At 43.0% G+C, this 20,761-nt stretch overlaps 1 protein-coding gene across 7 annotated transcripts in view; it reads left to right on the plus strand.

Annotated features, from left to right (window-relative positions):
• Positions 1–20,761, plus strand: part of PALS2 (protein associated with LIN7 2, MAGUK p55 family member) — a 704,871-nt gene that overhangs the window by 416,063 nt on the left and 268,047 nt on the right. For all 7 annotated transcript variants that reach the window (XM_069211397.1, XM_069211395.1, XM_069211396.1 and 4 more), the window contains one exon: positions 7,934–8,065. In XM_069211397.1, the coding sequence (XP_069067498.1) occupies positions 7,934–8,065 (132 nt within the window). The remainder of the gene's footprint in view (positions 1–7,933; positions 8,066–20,761) is intronic.

The following is a 20,761-nucleotide window of genomic DNA, read 5'->3' on the forward strand; positions in this document are numbered from 1 at the left end:
TTGGAATTGCCATGCCAACCAACTCCTTTACAGCACATTGATGATTTGCTGATTGCATCCAGAACAAGGGACGAGTGTAAACATGACCCGATTGCCCTGTTGAACCATTTGGGAGAATTTGGACATAAAGTCTCACCTGTGAAATTGCAGTATTGCCAGAAGTCAGTGGAATATTTGGGACATCAGATTGAGAAAGGGTTGAGAAGAATTTCCAGAGAAAGGATTACTATAATTTTGCAGAGGAGTCCTCCGACTTCACAGAGAGATGTCAGAATGCTTCTGGGAAAGGTGGGGTACTGTAGACAGTGGATTCCAAATTTTGCCGAGATAGCCAAACCTTTACAACAACTGACCCATAAGGAAGTCACTGACCCTATTACCCTAGATGAGAACCAGATGAAAGCATTCCCTGAATTGAGAGAGAGTTTGTGCAGAGTGCCAGCGTTGGGAATGCCTGATTACACAAAGCCTTTCACATTGTTTTGTCATGAACGTGATGCTTGTTCTTAGTCTGTCTTGACACAGGTCCATGGAGGTGCTTATCGCCCAGTACCTTATTTTTCAGCTACCTTGGACCCAGTTGCCGCAGCTTTACCAGGTTGCCTGCGCGCAGTAGCCACAGTTGGTCAAAGTCTTTCCCAATATGAGGGGGGTAGTCATGGGATACCCTTTGACGGTAATGGTACCACATTCTGTTGAGATTTTACTGACAAGGACAAAAACACAATATTTGACGGGAGCAAGACTGACAAGGTATGAGACGAGCATATTGGGTGCTCCAAATGTAACATTGAAAAGGTGTACAGTGCTGAATCCAGCAACATTGCTTCCAAGTGATACTGTCGAAGTTGAAAAAGAGGAAGATATTGAGCATGATTGTCTTGAGGTAACTGATCTGTGTACAAAGCTGAGGCCTGACATTAGACACACGTGTTTGGAGAAAAATGACCAAATTGTTTTTGTTAATGGTTCGTGTGTCAGAGATGGAACAGGCACACTGAGAGCAGGATATGCTGTGTGCACAATTACAGGCACATTAGAAGCCTCATGGCTTCCAGGTGTGTATTCTGCACAAGTGGCAGAATTAGTAGCTCTTACCGGGGCTTGCCTTGTCTCTGCAAGGTTAAGTGTCACAATCTACACTGATAGTCAATATGGATTTGGAATTGTTCATGATTTTGGCCAATTGTGGTCGCAGCGAGGTTTTATGACCTCAACTGGAACTCCAGTGAGAAACGGCGACCAGATAAGAGTTGTTGTACGCAATTCAGTTACCTGAAGAAATTGCTGTGGTGAAATGCAGTGCACACCAAAAGACACAGGATTACATTTATTTGGAAATGGATATGTGGATTAAGTCGCAAGGTTTTGTGCATTGAACTGTATATCATTTAAAGATAAGTGGGAACTAATGTCTGAAGAAGAAACAAATTGTGCAAATTTTGCCTTAAAAGTAATTGACACATTAAAGGAACTGAAAATGTTGCTGGAAAACGCAGACAAAGAAGATAAAAGGTTGTGGTTGAAGTTTAATTGTGTCCAAAGACCAGATGAGATTTGGGTTTCTGAGGAAGGTCAGATGTTACTACCAAACAATTTATTAACTCAGATGGCAAGGTACTACCATGTTCAAGCACATATTGGATTAGATCCCATGGTTAGATTGTTTATGGTTGATTGGTTTAATCGGAAATTCCGACAAGCAGCAGTGTAAGTATGTTACATATGTGTAATATGTCAGCAACTAAATGTGGGAAAAGGGACAGTGGTGAATTTAAGCCACATTGGAAGAGCAGGAGGACCATTCAGCAGGATGCAATTGGATTTCATTGAAATGCCTGCATGTGGTGGACTGAAGTACGTGTTGGTGATTGTGTGTGTGTTTAATCATTGGAGTGAAGCATACCCCACACGTAGGGATGATAGTCTCACGGTTGCAAAGCTGTTGCTTAGAGAATTGATACCACGGTTCGGATTTCCGATCCCTTTAGAATCAGATAGGGGAACCCACTTCAATAACGAAGTGCTCAAACTCTTATGTGCAGCATTAAACATTGAGCAGAAACTGCATTGCAGCTACCGTCCGGAAGCATCAGGAATTGTAGAGCAAACGAATGGTACACTGAAATCAAGAATTGCTCAAATTTGTGCCGCTACAAATCTGAAATGGCCAGATACATTAACCTTGGTGTTGATGTCAATGCGAAATATACCTGACAGAAAGACAGGACTTTCATCCCATGAGATTCTCATGGGCCGAGCGATGAGATTGCCAGCAGTTCCAGCAAATGCTCTTGTCAATATTACAGATGATATGGTGTTGGACTACTGCAAAGGTCTGGCTGATGTGGTTCGATCTTTTTCTCAGCAGGTGCAGGCTGCTACCCTGCCACCCATCCACGACTCAGGTCACAATCTAAGAGCTGGAGATTGGGTCATCATCAAAAAGCATGTTCGAAAGACTTGCCTAGAGCAATGTTGGAAGGGTGCATACCAGGTGTGGTTGACAACTACGACAGCTGTGAAGTGTGCTGGACTACCTAACTGGATACGTGCGAGCAATACCAAGAGAGTGGTGAGTCCGCAAAATCACAAAGAAGTGTTATTGAGAGCACAAACAGCAGCAAAACAAGTGGCTCTTCCTGAGCCAGTGCCAGAGCAAATTGAGCCTGAAATTGACCCAGAGTTGGTGGAACTTGGGTCGATTACACCAATAAGAGACGAAGATGCAGGAGTACAAGCGGAGAAAGAGTCTAACTCAACGGAAACAATTGGAGAACCAAACACAGGAGGGGTTCTCCCAGCAGTAGACAGTGCGGAAGCACAACCAGATCACGTGCCAGACCAAGAGGGGGAAAGAGTCGAGATGGATCCAAGCCAAAGTGATCCGACTCCTCCTGAATCCATTGCAGGTCCATCAGGAAAACACACCATAGATAAAGGGAAAGAGAAGAGTCCAATCCTAAAAAGATTGCTGACAGAAGTAGCAAGGAAAGGAGTCACAAATAGGCAAAAAGGAGTTGGTTACAAATGAACCAATAGAAGAAGAAGTGGACACTACAAGAAAAGACAAACTAAGTGAAGGAGAGTTAGCAGGAGAACGAAGGTTGAAAAGAAAGAGTAGCAAGTCGAAGATACTCAGGTCCTGAGTGGGCATATGCAGCAACAAGTGAATGGCAAAACACATTCATGTCCTTTTGCTTTGACAGAGAAGTTATGAATCCGTATTTTGATGCAACCTGAAGAGAATCAATAGACTGAGTTGTTAAGCTAATCTGAAGGAGAAATTAAAGAAGAGACTGTTGAAATAAACCCGGAAAAGACATTAATAACTTGATATGACATTTGAAACATGAATAAGACAAGCTGCTAACTGATTTGACAAAAAAAAGGGTTCCTATGTGTGAAATTGAACTGCGAGAAAGAAGCATATTTTTGATTTTTCATTTTTTTATTTTTTATGTTGCACCTTATTTAAGAGTTATTTCTGTATTCTGATTCTTTACAGATCATGTCTGAATTAAATAGCGTTTGAAATATTAGATATCGTAGATATTTGAAGGATGGAGTGGCAATTATGTGTGGAATAATGTTTATAATAATGATTGTGGGTATGTCTATTCATGAGATGAAAGAAGCTGCTATTACTCCTGTTCATGAGACTACTACACTAACAGCTTTAGAGAGGTTCAAGTTAGATGAAAAATATTTGCATGACTATACTAATGCACGAGGAGAGCTTTCTCTTAATGTTTTCTATTGAATGAGTATGTGGAGACAATGGATGTAAGGAATTGTCTTGAGTGTAAGCAAATTCCTTCATCTGTTGAAGAAGGGGTTACCTACCATAGCCTGCCCCTAACTTACGGCATAACATGTAGCCAGGTTATTAACCAGATTCTATAACCAGGAGTATATTCAATATTTCTACTCGAACCATGATGTTGTGTTTTCCTTTGTTCCTATTATTAGATATTTGAGCAAAATAACTAAAGAACATGATATAGTGTTAGTTGGAGGATTCTTTGAGCCAACACTAACTTTTGGAACCGCTTATGCTCACCGTATAATTTGACTTGCTTATGAACCCTATTGAAAAAGAGCTTTATAGGGCATACTGATGATAGAAGAAATGCATTAAAGGAAAAATTAGAAAAGGGGCTGGAGAAAAGAACTTACAAAAATGACTATGCTAACTCTGCTATTAAAATGCAAGGGAGATTAACTTTAGATGCATTACACGTGGGGAACCTTTATGTATATATAGGCCAAAATCACACACTGACACTTTATTTGTGGGAACGAGTAAGTGTAGGCATGTGTTTTTGTTTCAGAGTAAATGGACTTTTATGTTGAATGGTGCGGACCCTGTGATTCCTGGGATTTATTATATTTGTGGACTTGATGCTTATTACTGTCTTCCTAGAGGATGGTATGGGACATGCTATTTAGGGATTGTTTTAGTTTTCCCTAAGATTTAACAGATAGATGATTTAAAGAAAATACTGAAAGTGTCTGAATTACATTAAGTGTGACAAAAGAGAGAAACCGCTTCTGCAATTGTGGGAGAGATTTTTGGGGCAATAATTCCTTCGTAAGGAGTTATTTTTAATGCAAACAAGATACAAAAATTGTCTACTATTGTGGATAATATGCTGACAAACTTTACAGGGGCAATACTGTTAAATACCGAATTGACTGCGGATAGAGATATGACGCTTCAAAATAGGCTTGCCTTATACATAATTTTAGCAAAAGACGGCGAAGTCTGTAAAATGATTAATGCTAGGCATTGTTGCTCATTTATTCCTGAGAATGATAAGGAGATAAGAGACTTACTAATTTAACTAATTCAAGCAAGGATTTGAAAGAGTTGAAGGAACCAGGGGTTTGGGAGAAGGTTGGAAATGGATTTGCTTCTGTGGGGAATTGGTTTAATCAAATTTGGAATGGGTTTTTGTGGAAAATTGACCAGGGAATATTCATTATGATTGTTTCTATATTAGGATTATGGGGTACCCGCAAATTATGGCAAATGGTAAAATTAAGGAAGGATAAAAATGATCAGAGGCAGGAAGGACTACCTAGGAGACAAATTTATAGGGAAAATTGCAGAAGAAGACAAAATACATCTGAGACAAATTTGTAAAGTGTTGACAAGAAGGGTGTGATGACATATTTAGTCATCAGAGGAGAGACTGATGGAGCAGATATGCTAATTTAAGAAACCCTAATGATTAATATGTGTTTATTAAAGAGAAAAATGCGTAGAGAAATTAATATTAGAAAAATAACGTGTATAATGGAAAATGTGCCCGCGGGGAGTGGTCACCATGTGTATTAACAGATGCTAAATAATGAGAATTTATGTAAAATGTATTAATAGATCATAACTGGATGTATAATCTATGTTTTGTGTTAATTTACATTCTTAACTTAGCCAAACTAAAGACCTGGTTTCACAGGGCCTTGCCTGCTTACAATGTGAAGACTCAATAAAGCTTGCGAGGACTGGTAACTGGAGTAAAGGACCTTGAACTTTGCAGAGGTCAGACCGCTCTGCTAGAACATTCTGCAATGTACCAGCGAACAGGAGATGATGAAGACAATTTGATACAATTATGTGTAGCGTAGGCTAAATGAACTTTCCCAGGACTTGAACAATAGAGGCACAGACTAAAGACTTGTATGCAACAATTTCATGAAGAGCCGGATGATGTTCTCATCACAAGAGAGACCAATCAAATTTATGGGATACAATGTCTATGCAAAAATAGAGATTCAGTAAATAAAAACTATAGGTTAAAGTCATAACTTCCGACGAGACTGACCAATTAGTGGGACGGACTAGGAGACCCTAATAAAACGTCATGACAAGGGAAGCGAAATCAGAACTGCAAGGAGAAAGCTGATGACGTCGGGAGAATCTGTCCGAAGTTTGATAATTGGGCTTATACTCTGTGAGCCTGATACTTAGCTGACCACTGATGACCTGGGGATGAAGACTGACTCGTTGCTGATCCATCCTGGATAGGTAGCTATGAAAATGTGACTGACAAATTTATGCCTTTCCTTTCTAGGTGCCAACTGCGCTGCCTCTGAATAGATTATTTCTCTCTTAGATAGATTTTTTCCAAATTCATGTTTTATCTAAATTGTTTTCGCATGAAGACCCACATGCTAATGCTAATCTTTGTTAGCTAGGCTGACGGGAGAGACGTTGACAGTGACAATGGACTGACGAATTTGCATTGCTGAGTTACTCCATTAATGTTGATAATCACTGACTTATGATTTGTATTGTTACGATCTTTTTGGGGAATAAACGACTTCTTGATGAATTGATAAGTCTGATGAATAAAAGGCAAAAATGACATTTGATTAGAATTGTAATCAAAAGGGAATAAAAATTATTAAACTTTTCCATGAGTGATGGTTACTTCTGATTAATATGGTCTTCTTTGTAGTTTCTTAAGTGTTTGATATTGATTTATTGGGGTTGATTATTGGTTCAGTGATCACTGTATGACTAGGAGACTCCATGCGATTCAAAAGGTTAATCGACCTATACTCATCCACTTGGAAGTTTACTTATTAAGGACCGGGCTCGCTAGCAATACCGTATATGTCCCTGACAAGATGACATGACACCCGCACCCAGTGCTTCAGACGTATTAGCTGGGCTCCCTAGGTTACATGCGCCTGTTTCTAAATTTGAAAAAAAAAAAAAAGTCCTCAGGAATGAGAAATAACAGCATTTCCAGTATCTGGAGCCATGTAGTGGTTGTTACCATGTTAGCTGCCATGAATGAATAGGGCGGGCAGGCTTCTAAATTTGCAAATACATTTTGCAGCAGGGGCACGGGCTAGACAACGGGACAGGCCCTGGGGTATTATGCCCCTTCTGGTTTCCCTGCCTCACACTAATAATGAGAGCGAGAATAAGGAATGGGGTTTCACGTGATAGTACATTTAGCCTTTTGTTCCATGATCTATAGCTTTAGTGAAATATTGCTGGGGATTATTCCATGAATTGCGACGAGTAATGGCGTTTTGAGGTGAGCCAGCCACCTTGTGCACCTATCTCTTCCTAGCCCGCCAGAAAAAATAGATTTTCTGGATAAACTACAAATCTTGAGGATTAATCTGGTATTATTTAAATCATTGCTATAAGCTAAAGCTGGCCACAAACTTTGCCTTCGAAAGAGAGCTGTAAGAATGTGCAGTGTGTTAACCAGATAGAGATTTTACTCCTGTTTGATTTGCCCGAATATTGAAGAAGCAGCGTGATCGTTAACTGCAGCAGTGGTAGAGCAAAATAGATGTTTGCTGTGGCAGCTTGTTTTTTAGGGTCGAGCCTGCGTTGCATGCGCTCGCACATGAGTATCGCAGCAAGACGCTTTTGTATTTAGAAAAGGGCTCGGAGCCCTGTCAACTTCCCCTCAGTGTTTTTTATTGGTTCGTGGGCTTGCCTAATACAATCTGCTTGCTTTCATTAGTCGAAGGCAAGCATACGTCATGCCTTTTCCGGTGGCTAGCCCTCCTCGAGCGCAGCGACCAAGTACAGAAAACATGCGAGTCTCGCTGTTTTCCATCGGGCTTGTGGACTTCTTTTTCTCTAATTTACAAGCGCGATCTCGCTTGGCAGAAGTCGAGCGCTTTACATAGTTAATTTCACTTTTTCGGGTTGTGTACACAAATGCACTTTTGCCCGATAGGTGAAAAGTCGGGTTAGGAGTTTACAACGCGATCAGCTCTAACATGAGCAAACACGAGACCCGTTGCCTTGTAAATGCTTGTTGTAACTAGGCGCAGCTAAAATGTTGCGCTCGACTCAGCTAAAATGCTACCAAGAATTAGTGCCCTTAACGGAGAGATTTTGAACTGTTCCTTAAATGATGGCGTTCTTTTAACATTTTGGTTACTTTTGTAGGTATTTGTGAAATGCCATTTTGACTACAGTCCATATAATGATAACCTGATCCCATGCAAAGAAGCCGGATTACAGTTTTCTAAAGGAGAAATTCTTCAAATAGTAAATCGTGAAGATCCTAATTGGTGGCAGGTTGGTGCAATGTTTTAAACTTCATTGTGCGAGTGTATAGCTCTCTAAGAACATCTCCCGTCTCTTTTTGCTTTAAGATCCTGTGCTCTGAAACCACACCTACTACATCACCCACGGTGCATGCCTGAAATGAATGTGAATTCAGTATGTTCTTTTATCTTAATGTTGTGTATATTCTCGATGTATGTCATCCTGGACAGTAATGTTTACTTGGAAGCATCTCTATTTATTCTCAAAATCGCAAAAGTTATGAATGATTCATTAGATGTATCCTTAAGTAGAAATTGAAGTTGTGTTCCCCTTTCTAACGAAGAATATGCATCGCACCAGTATATAAAGGAAGTCACCTCGACCATTTTACTAATATCGCTGAAAGAAAAAAAAATGTCTTTTAAATGAGTTATCCGGTATTTGGAGCGTTACTAACCTAGGTATGGGAACTTTCATAACATTAAATGGAATTCAATATTAAAATTTGTAGGAAAAGGATCCTTGAAAATAACAAAAAAGGAAAGCATATATAACAAATTTATGCAGTTTGAAAGGGCCAGTATTTGGAAAAAACAATGCAACATCTTTGTAATGTAGTTTAATTTGAAGACTGTTGGTGCCACCTGCTCTAGAAAAGACTAGAAGTGTCTATGGATAATACAAAATCATCTTCATTGCCAGTTTCACCATGTTCAAGTACTTGCTGGAGCAGTGATATTACTTCAGGTCAGCATATTATTCAACCAGTGAAGGAGCTGATGAATATCAACACTCTGGTATTACCATACCATGTGCACTCTGAAGTTGAAATGTGGGGCCAGCACAAAGGCATTCAAAGGACAGGGGTCAACACAGCTCATTGAACACCCAGTTAAGGACCTACGACGTGTTATTAAACATGATGATTAAATTCAACCCTGTATCCTTCCTTCACCATACCTCAACACCAAAAAACATGGCTGTCGCATCCCCTCTATTACTTAACACTCAGCACTTACAGCATCTAACCAGAAGCATAAAGCCGACGACATTCCCGTAACTGAAAAGGCATACTCTGTACACATAGTAAACTCTTGTTTAAACCAAGAGCCTGTTCGTCTTCCATTTCAGAACAACTTCTCAACCCACTTACGCACAGCTGGAAAACCTTCATCCACTGGGCCACCTTCATCTTGTAATATGAGCTTTTGGAAACTACTGGTCACCCTTTTTTCCTACTGCTTTGTGTCTGGAACCCTCTGGACAATATTGTTTCGCAACATGTGTGTCATGTAACTTTCTCCATTCTCAGTGTTCAAAACCAGTGCCGTGTTGAGGTACTGTTGTACTCTTTCAGTGGCATGAAAGGGCCCTTTGTTGTATGCTTGTAGCCTTTAAACAGTAATGGTGCTGACTTTAATATTGCCCCCTTACTTGAGGAACCCTACTAGGGCCCACATGACTAATGCACAGAAATAAGCCATTGGCCAGAGGTGCACATGCACCACTACATTGCATAAAAGTGTAGCTTTTGACCACACACAGCGAGGGTGGTATTCTTCCAATAAAGAAGTTTACTCAACTCACAACCGCATCAAACAACAGTACATTTTGCTTCTTACCTTTACAAAGCAGAGAAGTGCACTTAATGACCTATGGCAATCTTCCCTGTGCTTGGGATTTCATTTGTGTCCCATTTGTCTTTGGCACAGTAGAAAGTGCCTGGATCACTATTACATGAACAAAAACAAGCATTGGAAAGCCAATGATTGTGTTACTTTTAAAGAAGAGTGTTCACATTGTCCAGTCTTTCAGCAGCTGCAGTCCGCATTTTTCAGATGTAGAGTTGAGCTCCTTATGCCATTACCCAATGTCCCTCAAGTTAGACAGATGTGTTCTATAGCAGACTTCAGTACCTTAAGCACTTACGTTAGGTCACATTAGCTTAACGTGTCCTTTTTTTTTTTTTTACAAAACCAACACTTCATTACAGTGGTAAGATGTACACATTACATAGTTGGAGGTATGTTATAGTATAGTAGCAAGTCACGATGTATGGAGACTCCTGCCTTAGCTTGCAATGCGCATGGAAATAGGCTCCATTGCTAGACTGTTTCTCCCCCGTCTGGTTCGGACAGTTACTGGACACAATGTGTTTGATTTTTCCATGGCTCAGTCTCTTCAATCTCATCATCAAGAAAACTTTTGGCTGTTGTTCGTTCTTCTCTATAGATGCACTTTTGAGATCGTCATCATATACTGGGTCTCTGATCCTCAGGGCACCCTTTCCCTGCCTACCGACGCCGGAGAATGTAGAGGTTGATGGAACAGATGCCTTTCATGAAATGTCCTCAGTGACATTGAAAATACCCTCTAGGCCAATCCTCTCAGGCCAGTCCTAAATGTGGTGGCCGCACATCTCTGAAGCGAGGGAAGGGTGGCATTTATGTGTTCCCCTATCCCAAATATTGGCAGATCAAGAGCATTGGCATACAGCAGTGTACACACCCAGGAGACCACTTCCCTCTTTCACAGGTTGGGATTTGCCATAAATGCATCCAAATCTCATCTCCCGCCCCTTCAGATTCAGTCTTTCATAAGGGCCATTTGCAACTCAGTCACCCATAAAGCCTATCCCAGCCAATCCAGAGTGGAGGTGTTCCAGCAGCTACTGCCACTTTTTTAGTGACAATTTGATCTCACATTCCGAACCGTGATTCATTTTTAGGCAGGATTGCCTCTTGCTTAGCCTTAGTCCCCATGCCAGAGAGCATGTGTCCTCTCAGGCTATGTTTATGGGAACAATGGTCACAGAGGTTACTGGGAAGATCTAGTGTTGATATGGACCAGCTCCTATTGCTTTCTGCAGTCGTGCAACAGCACCAACCTATTGCAGGTCTGGCTCTTTAGGTGACTCACCAAGGGTGCATCACTTTCACGGAGGAGGGTGTAGCCTCAAGACTTACTAGTTGATGGCAGGTCGTCACCTCATCAGAGGTGTCATCACCTCAGTTACCTTGAGCTGCTGACCAAGCGAGTTCTCAAGGCCTTCTTTCACAACATTCAGCACAAAGTAGTCCTTGTCAAGACTGAAAACATATCTGCCATGTACTGTCTAATGAACTTAGTGTGCAATGGGGTACACACTTCCTACAGTTAAAACTGGCACAGAATATTTGGCAGTGGGCGATTCACCATTGTTTTCACCTCCTGAGTACCTTCAGAGAATGGACAACAATTTTGCAGATTTGCACAGCAAAATGAAGCACCAAGAACACAAATGGGGAACTCACCCTCAAATTCTACTGCTGTAGTTCTGACTTTGCGGTGTCCCCGTGGCCAACCTTTTTGCTACCGTACAAAATGCCAAGTTTCGCACCCTCACTTCATGGGCAGTGATCTATGGGTGAACATGACTTGGGATCCTAATATGCTTTTTGCACCTTTCCCAGGTCTTCTGTATGTGGTCAGGAAGCTGTGGCAAACCTCCCTTATCTCGTCCTAGTGGCTCCCTCATGGGCCAAACAATCATAGTTCTTGATTCTTCTCGAGATGTGCTGTTGTTTCCCAATTGAAGCTCCACAAGAATGCTGAACCTTCTCTGTCAAAACCAAGGAAGAATCAGGCGTCCGCACCCAAGGCTAGATCCTGAGATCCTAGAGTTTAGTTACCTCACTGTACTTCAAGATGACATGGAAATTCTTAAAGGAGGCTGCAGACCCACTATGTGCCCCTGTTAAACTGTAAAGTGGAAAAGGTGTGTCCACTACTGCATTCCAAAGCACCTGGACCCTCTTAAGCCTGCAGCCCAGGATATTGTCTGTTACCTCCTTCATCTGCAGAAGTCAAGTCTAGCTTACACTTCCATTCACCTTCACTTAGCTGCTATATGGAAGGTCTCAAATGTAGCAGCCAACCTCGAGTTCCCCCTGTCCCAATCTGTAATGTTAACATTGTTCTTATCAGTCTCATGGGCCCTACGTTTTAACCACTACACTCATACCAACTATAGTTCCGTTCTTGGAAGGTGGTCTTCCTTGTCGCTGTTACCTCCCAAGGCTTGTTAGTGAGTTACAGGCTGTCACTTTAGAGTAGCCTTTTTCCCTGGTCCACAATGACATAGGTGTCCTCAGGACAAACCCCATGTTCCTCCCAAAGGTGGTATCACCTTTATATCTCAACCAAACTATAGAGCTTGCTGTCGTTTTCCCTCAACTGGACTCTGTAGCAGAGAGGGCTCTTCACACTTTTGTAAATTGCACTCTCATGTACTGCATTGACAAGACCACAATTCTCCACAAGGTACAGAAACTTGTTGTTGCATTTTCTAAACCTCACAAAGGTGGGTATAGCCAGTGGATTGTCAAGTGCATCCAAACCTGTTACCTCAAAACCAAGAGAATATTCCTTGCCCTGCATAGTCAGCAATCCTCCTGTAAGAAAGGGCCACTATGATTCTTCTTGGTAAGCACATTTCTAAAGCAGCTACATGGTCCACTCCACACATATATACTAAACACTAGTTTGTTGATGTCCTACTGTGCCAACAAGCTAGAGTTAGTCAGACTGTCTTAAAGATTTTGTTTTAAACATCTCCACCATCCAGTGGCTGACCACCACTTAAGGGAGTACTGTTAACAATCTATGTAGAGCTTGTGTATCTCCAGCCACACTTCCTAGGAACGGAAAATATTACTTGCCTTCTAAACATCTGTTCATAGCCTGTAGTGCTGTAAATTCTCATGTGCATAACTGCCTCTCCAGGAGCTGTTGGTTTGCAAAAGATGGTCACCTCTTTCTTTTACATATATAACATATTATACGCAACTTCACGCATTGTCTGAAAGCTGCCTTACCATCAATACGCTGACCTGCTGTGTGAAAAACAATCTCACAATGGAGCTGAAGCCCATGTGTAACAAGAGGAGGATTTCAGATACCTTGTGACTTGAAAGAAGTCTTAAAAAAAAAAAAACTATTTGCAAACATCCAAGCCCAAAGTTAGATGGCAGGAGTATGCGGAGAATGTGAATCTAAACCACTACACACTATGCACAGATGCTCAGAGTAAGTAACATTTTCCTTACTGCGCTCTTTTCACTTGAACCAAGTACAGCAGAATGATTACAAATCTTAGCACTGACAGCACTTTCTCTACTCCACCACTGTTCTATTGTGAATCTCACAACATTACGTGCTACTTAATTGCTGTACTACAGGACCAAATTTCCATCAACTTTTCTCACCCTTGTTGATGGTAACTTCAGCAGCACCATGTCACCTTTCTTAACCTTGGACTCTGCCTCTTTAATGACAAATCTCTCCTTCCTCTTCCTCGCTCTCTTCAATTTTATACTTCACTTTTTTCAACAGAAACCTACTCTTCTTATCACAAGAACCCTAAACTTCTTCAACTACACCAAATACAACAGATTTTGTGTATCTGGGACACACAAAGCTCTGAAAGGGTCACTCCTGTGATGCTATGAGTCACATACCCATAATGTTGACCTGCCTGCATCATCTACCAGTTCCCCTTTGACAGTCACTCAGTAGTCTATTTTTCTGGCCAGTTGGTTTACTTGTGAATGGCAAAGAATACACATCTTAAGCTTTACCCCCGCATCAAGCAAAAACTCATGCATTGCTTTTGACGTAAACTGATCCCTATTATCAGATAAACCACGAGAGAACTCCTCCCTAGAAGAAACATTAGTTAGACATGTAATTATGCTTCTCCTAGTCGGTTCCCTCACAAATCTTATTTCTGTGAATATCCCAAGGCACCAGACTGGATACAGAATATTTAAGGAGTGGTCCTACTTCCCAGCAGGTGGTGCCATTGTCTCTGTATCAACACCATTCTGCTCCACAAATGATGAACAGAGCCACATATAAGCGCCACCCATGCACACACTCAGTTTCTTTCCATCTACGCCTTCAGATGTGGATACGGAGCTGTACACCTTTTTGTTTCTTTTTTCACTTGTGAAGAGAATCTGCCTTCAAATTTGCCAGTGTGCAAGAGTTGTCACCCCCTAAAACTATATGAACTCTTGCTAACAGATGTCTCTGATGGATCGCTATGAGGTGTGCCTGTGTACTGGAAGGTTTTGTGCAGGCCCTGCATCAAGTTGAAGTTGAGAGCGCAGACCCGCTTGAGGTCCACTCCAGCACATGAAGTTGCTTCAGGGGCCAATCTTCGCAGTTGAGTTTTTCAGGTAACTTACAGAAGAAGCACAAGAAGCCCACGCAGGACTTTGCCTCTTCCTACCACTCTTCATAGAAGGCACAAGGATGCCAACGGGCCTGTTGAAATTTGCTCCTGTTGCACTAAGGAGCTGTTTCCATCTCTGGTTCCAATGCAGTCTGAGTTTTTGGGCACATCAGCGGCTTCACAGGAAGTTGAAGCCTTCCTGTCTTTGGCATGCTTTCAGTTCTCTCTGGTGTGTCTATGGGAGCCAAGGATCTGCCTGGTCCTCCAGTTTGGTTACTGCCAGCGGGTTCACCCTCAGCACCATCTGGATCCCTTGAATCCACCTCAGGTTTTGTTCCGGTGTCTGGCTTAGTTCCGAAGCCCACACCAGCGCCGACTCTGGCATAAGATCTTCAACCGATCGTTCTGTCTAGCTTCCCCTCTACTGAGGCTGTGTCTGATCTCAACATGCCACAGCCTATATTGAACCCATCTGACTCACATGCATTGCATCAGCTTTTTGGCTCCAACTCTGATCAGATCTAGTCATATTGAGATGACCCTCAGGAGGAAGTGAAAAAACGTGGACACATATGGCATGCATCGTTTTTGTCAGCTGGTCTTGCCCTGAGGTTAATTAATGCGAGCTGCCTTCTGGGGCATTATACCCATTCACTTTGAGAAATGATTGGTGAAATATTACCTGCAGTAACAATAGACCTAGGACCCTCACTAGCCCAAACCATTTAAGAGGTTTGGCATGCAGCCAAATTTGTCATCGCTCAGGTTTGGAGTCCAAAGATTCCCTAGGCAGCACTATGGGAAGTAGCAAGGTGCTTCAGCGCTCACATGGGTCTACAGGCTTCTACATGGGTGTCTAGGAATCCTTAATGGACATACCTTTCAGTGGCCCATGCCTGTTTGGTGAAAAGGTGGAGTTGGCCCATATTGTTTTTAAGACAGCTGAGCCACAATACAGTCTCTGGGGAATATGTCAAGGGCTTGGTCCATAAACAGTTCCAGCCCCTAATGCCTGAACATCTGGCTTGCTAACCCTTTTTAAGTTGGGCCATGCATCTGGCAGCCAGCTGCCTGGCCATAAGGGACAGCGTTCCTCTCAATCTTCTGTCCCTCCGTCAACAACCACAACATTTTTTACTAACCCTTAGTGGGACACAGCCATCCAGCAGGAGGCAGGATCAACTACTTCCTGCAGATTGGCAAAAACAGCACATATAGCTGTTGTTGCAACCTCTTCTTATTCAGAGGCATTCCCAAATGTTCTTCATGAGGAATGTCTAGTTACCTAATAACAGTGGGGCAGAATCCACTTCTGTCTGCACTATGGTAGGTAGTTATGGTAGTATATTTCTGATGGATACATCTATCTGTGGATTCCACATCCTTTTGAATTCTCCCAGTGCATCAGTATTCAACGGAAATGTCTTTCTAGCTCTCCATATCGACGGGGACGTCACAATAGCATGGCTCTGCTTGCGACGCCATCTGATGTCATCGGAGCCATAAGAAGTCCTCGCCGGCGTAGTGACGTCAGTTCCCTTCTTTTCTGCATCTTCAACGCTAATGGTTTTTCTACCTCTTCGTTGCGTTGACTGTGGTGTTTAAGTTCGGAGGTTGCTCGTCTTGCCAGAGCATGAATCCGAAAGCTATTAAAGAAAGAGAGGCAAGCTTTTTCTCTCAAAGGTTAAGAAAAAGAAGAGAGGGCGACGCAGATCCAGACCTCAGGAGGACACTTTGACGCATAGATCGTCAAGATCACATAAGAAGCGAATTCGTCATGGGTCAAGGCCTCGTGTCCTGAGATGACAGCCCTCGGGCGGTATCTCCGACTTGAGCTCACGACATCACACCACTTGGGAAGTGAGTCTTACTCTAGCTCCCACCCGAAGTCCCCTAAGGCATCTCCAGCGCCATCTTTAGTGGAGATATCTGCTGCGCCTTCAAGACCTGTGATTCAATTTTCTCCAGCATCCACTCAAGGTCAGGAGTTGAAAGATCAGGTGCCCAACAAGACGAAGAGCAGCATCCAGTCTTCCTGACTCTGGAAGCAGATCAGTTTGTTCTTAAATGCTATGTTTAACATTTTGGTCCTCTCTGGTGCGCCTGCTGGCTCCACGGGTCCTTTGACTTTTACGCTTGGGGTGCCAACACCATACAAAAAGGCTCCAATCATTCTTTTCCTGCATTTTACTCTATATGACTGGACTGGGTCGGCGCCAAAAACACCACCTCCGATTCAGGCATCAGATAAACCTCGACAGACGTCTGCTCAATCCACTCGGGTGTGGAGCAAGGATCTGGTGCCGGCTTCTCCTTTGCCATTGCAGGCTTCATTGACGTTGGTAAATTCTTTATCGAGTCCTCGCCTGGAATCCAGGCTGAAATCAAGAAGGGAAGCTTGGAGACTGCTAGAGAAACAGTAGCATTTGGAGTAACAGCAGCATCTGGAGAAAGGAGAGATACCAGTGCCTTCTGGTGATTATGAAGAACTTGGCACAGTAAGTGGAATTGATATATCCCCTGAGCGGGAATGGTTATCTCCTGGAGGTATGCTTTCTTCAGAAATTACTTCATACCATGGAGTAATTAGGAAGGCAGCAAAATATTTGGACTTTCCTCTGCCTACTTCAGAGTTGAAAAAAATATTTTGACTGAGGTTCTACATTCTTCTATCTTGTCATCAGAGCCCTTCTTCCTTTTAATGCTCGCTGTCGGAGTCAATATTGGAGATATGGAAGAAGCCTGTTACTACACCTGCAGTTTTGAAATCCATAGCCAGGAGGTACAGAGTTGCGCCTGGTGACCCTTAGTTCTGAAGTCAGCATCCAACTCCTGAAAGCTTGGTGGTGCAAGCTTCTTGCTCGTCAAACTCGGCTCCAAAATAATTTCCTACACCTCCTGCTGATAGAGAATGTAAGTGTATGGAGCAATCCGCAAAAAAAAGACCTTCTCTTCAGGAAGCATGGCACTGAAGTCGCTTAATGCAACTCATGTGCTTGGAAGGAACATTCATGCATTGATTGATTCAGCAAAGGAAGCCATCCCTAAATTGCTGCAGGATGTACAGGGACATTTTGCTGAACTTTTGCAAGATAGTCAGGCGGCAGCAAAGCAAGTGATACAATCAGACCTTGACACTGCAGCCTCTGTTGCTAGAGCCAGTGGGACTTCTGTTGCAACCAGAAGGCATGCATGGCTCAGAGGATTGGGGTTTTCCTCTGATGTATAATCTACTCTAATGGATGTTCCATTTGACAGATCTAGACTTTTTGGTGCCAGTGCTGATTCGGCCCTAGAATGATTTAAGGACAGTAGGACCATTGCTAAAGCTTTGGGACTTCAGACTTAATCCACAGTCTACAAACCATTCCATAGGTTCTGGGAGTTTGTCCGTGGCTCCTCCTTTCGAGGGAGGCAGCAGTTCCAGGTTCAACACCCAACCAACCCCCTCTACAGATTTTTTTAGAGGTCGTGGAAGACTTAGATCGTGTGTTGCCGCGTAGCAGCCTTCCTCCTCCTCCTCCATCTCTTCCTTTGGAAACCTGCCAGGGAAGCAACCGTAGTTCTCTCCCCTTTCACCAGCATGAGTTGCCCATAGTGGGAAGATTGATCCATTTTCTTCAAGAGTGGGAGTTAATAACATCAGACTCATGGGTGCTGAGTATTGTGGAAAATGGATGTGCCCTTCTCTTTTGGGATTTTCCCCTCCTTTTCCCAATATTTCTTTTGATCATAAGAGCATCTTCTGTTTCTTCAACAGAAGGTGCAAAATCTACTGTTAAAGGGCACAGTAGAGTTGGTTCTGGAGCAGGGAAAGGGTCAGGGATGTTATTCAAGGTATTTCCTGATAGTCGTTTGAGGCCTATTCTGGACCTGAGGATTTTGAATTGGTTGCTCAAGCAGGAGATGTTCAAAATGCTGACCCTGACCAGGTGATTCTAGCGCTGGACAAAAGAGACTGGATGGTTTCTATCATCTTGCAGGATGTGTATTTTCACATCGCCGTTTTGAAGTCACACAGGTATCTCCGTTTCATGGTAGGGTTGCAGCATTACCAGTTTGCTGTCCTTTCATTTGGTCTTACTTCCGCACCTCGAGTCTTCATGAAGGTAATGGCAGTGGTTGCAGCGCATCACAGAAGGAAGGGAATATCGGTATTCCCTTGACTGGACGATTGACTGATCAAAGCCAAGTCCCCAGAGTTAGTGTTGCACCATTTGCAGGTGACAACCCAGTTGTTGTTCAATCTTGGCTTTTCATTGAACGTGCCCAGTTCTCACCTGGAGCCTCTCAGTGCCTCCTGTTTATAGGGGCAGTACTGGACACAACACTGAATCATGCCTACCCTCCTTCTCAAAGGATTCAGGACATTCAGGCTATGATTCCAATGTTTCAAAATAGAGCAGTTGTTCCAGTCCTAAGGATCCTATGCTTGCTTGGTCAGTTTGCTTCCTGCGTTCTGTTTGTCACTCACCCACATTAGCACATGAGGGCTCTCCAGTGGTGGGTCTGTAAACAGTGGTTTCAACACAAGGGGGATCTCGAGGAGTCAATAACAATTACCAGAGACGCTGCAGCAAATCTTCGATAGTGGACTGTGGACGTCAACCTGTCTCAAGGAAGGCCATTTTGTCTTCCATCTCCTGTGACCACAAGTCATAACTAATGCTTCCACTGTAGGGTGGGGTGCACCTCTGGGGGATCTGGAGATCTAAGGCCTTTGGTCTCCAGTAAAGCAGATGTTTCACATCAATCTGTTGGAGTTGCAGGCAATACATCTGGCCCTCAAGCCCTTCCTCTTGTCCATTTGCAGTCAGTTGGTACAAGTCTTGACAAACAACACTACTACGATGTGGTACATCAACAAACAGGGAGGAATAGGGTCGTACCTATTCTGCGGAGAGGCTCTCGTCCTGGATTTGAGATCATCAGATTTGCCTAGTAGCGGACCAGGTGGCCGGATTTCTCAATGTGCATGGGAACTGTCCCAGCCGGCACTTTTTGGCTGATCACAAGTGGTGTCTCCATCTGGAGGTAGTTCTCCATCGTTTTTCAGTTGTGGAGAGCACCTCAGATAGACATGTTTGCCACTCACGAGAACGCACACTGCCTGTTCTGCAGCCTCCAGTATCCTCTGCAGGGGGCACTGGGGGACGCGTTTCGGCTGAGCTAGAGCAACCAGATGCTTTACGCGTTTCCTCCCATACCGTTGATTCCTCAAGCTCTGAGAAAGATTCACCAAGACTGGGCCAAGGTCATATTAATAGTCCCAGATTGGCCAAGAAAGGTGTGATACATAGACCTTCTTCAACTCTCACTGTGCTCTCCGCTCCATCTCCCTCACGGGACAGACCTCCTCTCGCAGTCGCAGGTTCTAAACCCGACCTCCAAAGCCTGCGCCTTCATGCCTGGAGATTGAACAAGGCAATCTGAGTTATTTTTCTCTTCCCCCTGATTTGGTGGATGTTATTTTATCGGCCAGACGACACTCCACCAAGACTGTCTATGCTGGCAGATGGGCAGAGTTTGTTAGGTGGTGTTAGGAGAGACACATTGATCCTTTTAAAGCCCATTTGTCAAATGTGTTACAGTTCGCTCTTTCCTTAGTGCAACGCAGTTGCGACAGTAAAAGATTTTCTGTACTGTCTGCTTTTATTTGTTTACCTGATCAACCCTCTTTAAGTCCCCTATAGTATTAAGGTTTCTTAAGGGTTTGACTAATAGGTTTCCTTATACTCCCTTCGTAATGCATCAGTGGGATTTAAATTTAGTCTTGACTTTTTTGATGGATTCACAATTTGAACTGATGCATAGTTGCCTGTTGAGGCTCCTGACATTTAAAAAAATAATTTCTAATAGCTATCATGTCCACTAGTGTAAGCAAGTTTCAGGCTCTTAGTGTTAAACGCCCTTATATTTCCTTTCATGCTAATAAGGTGGTTTTGAGAACCAGGGCGGCTTTCCACCTTTCCATTTAAGGCAGTCTATCACCCTTTCGTCCTTTTACCCTCCACCCCAACCATTGAAGGAGGAGGAAAGGCTGCGTCGCCTGGATCCGAAAAGGGCCCTGAGCTTTTATGTGGAAAGGACAAAATATTTCAGATCAGACGATCAGCTCTTCATTGGCTACGTGGGCAAGATGGAGGGCAAAGCCATCCACAAGAGAACACTGTCAAGGTGAGTCATTCTTTGCATAAAAATATATTATTCGTTGGCAAAGAAGGATCTTCCTGATGGCATTAGAACTCATCCAACCAGAGCTAAGTCTGCCACTTCTGCTTTGACTAGAGGTGTGTCTGTTGACATTTGTAAAGCAGCAACTTGGGCTTCCCCCCATACATTTACAAAACAGTACTGGTTAGATTCAGAAGTATGTGTGTTTGTGTGTGTCATGAAATGTATATGTTCAAAATGAATGTTTATATAAGGATGTATAGATATATTGAGTTTGCACCTGCTGTGCTTGTGATGTTGGTATTCACCCCTTCGCCTCGAAAACATGGTACAAA

Source organism: Pleurodeles waltl, chromosome 10 (genome assembly GCF_031143425.1).
Source record: "Pleurodeles waltl isolate 20211129_DDA chromosome 10, aPleWal1.hap1.20221129, whole genome shotgun sequence".
Taxonomy (NCBI): domain Eukaryota; kingdom Metazoa; phylum Chordata; class Amphibia; order Caudata; family Salamandridae; genus Pleurodeles; species Pleurodeles waltl.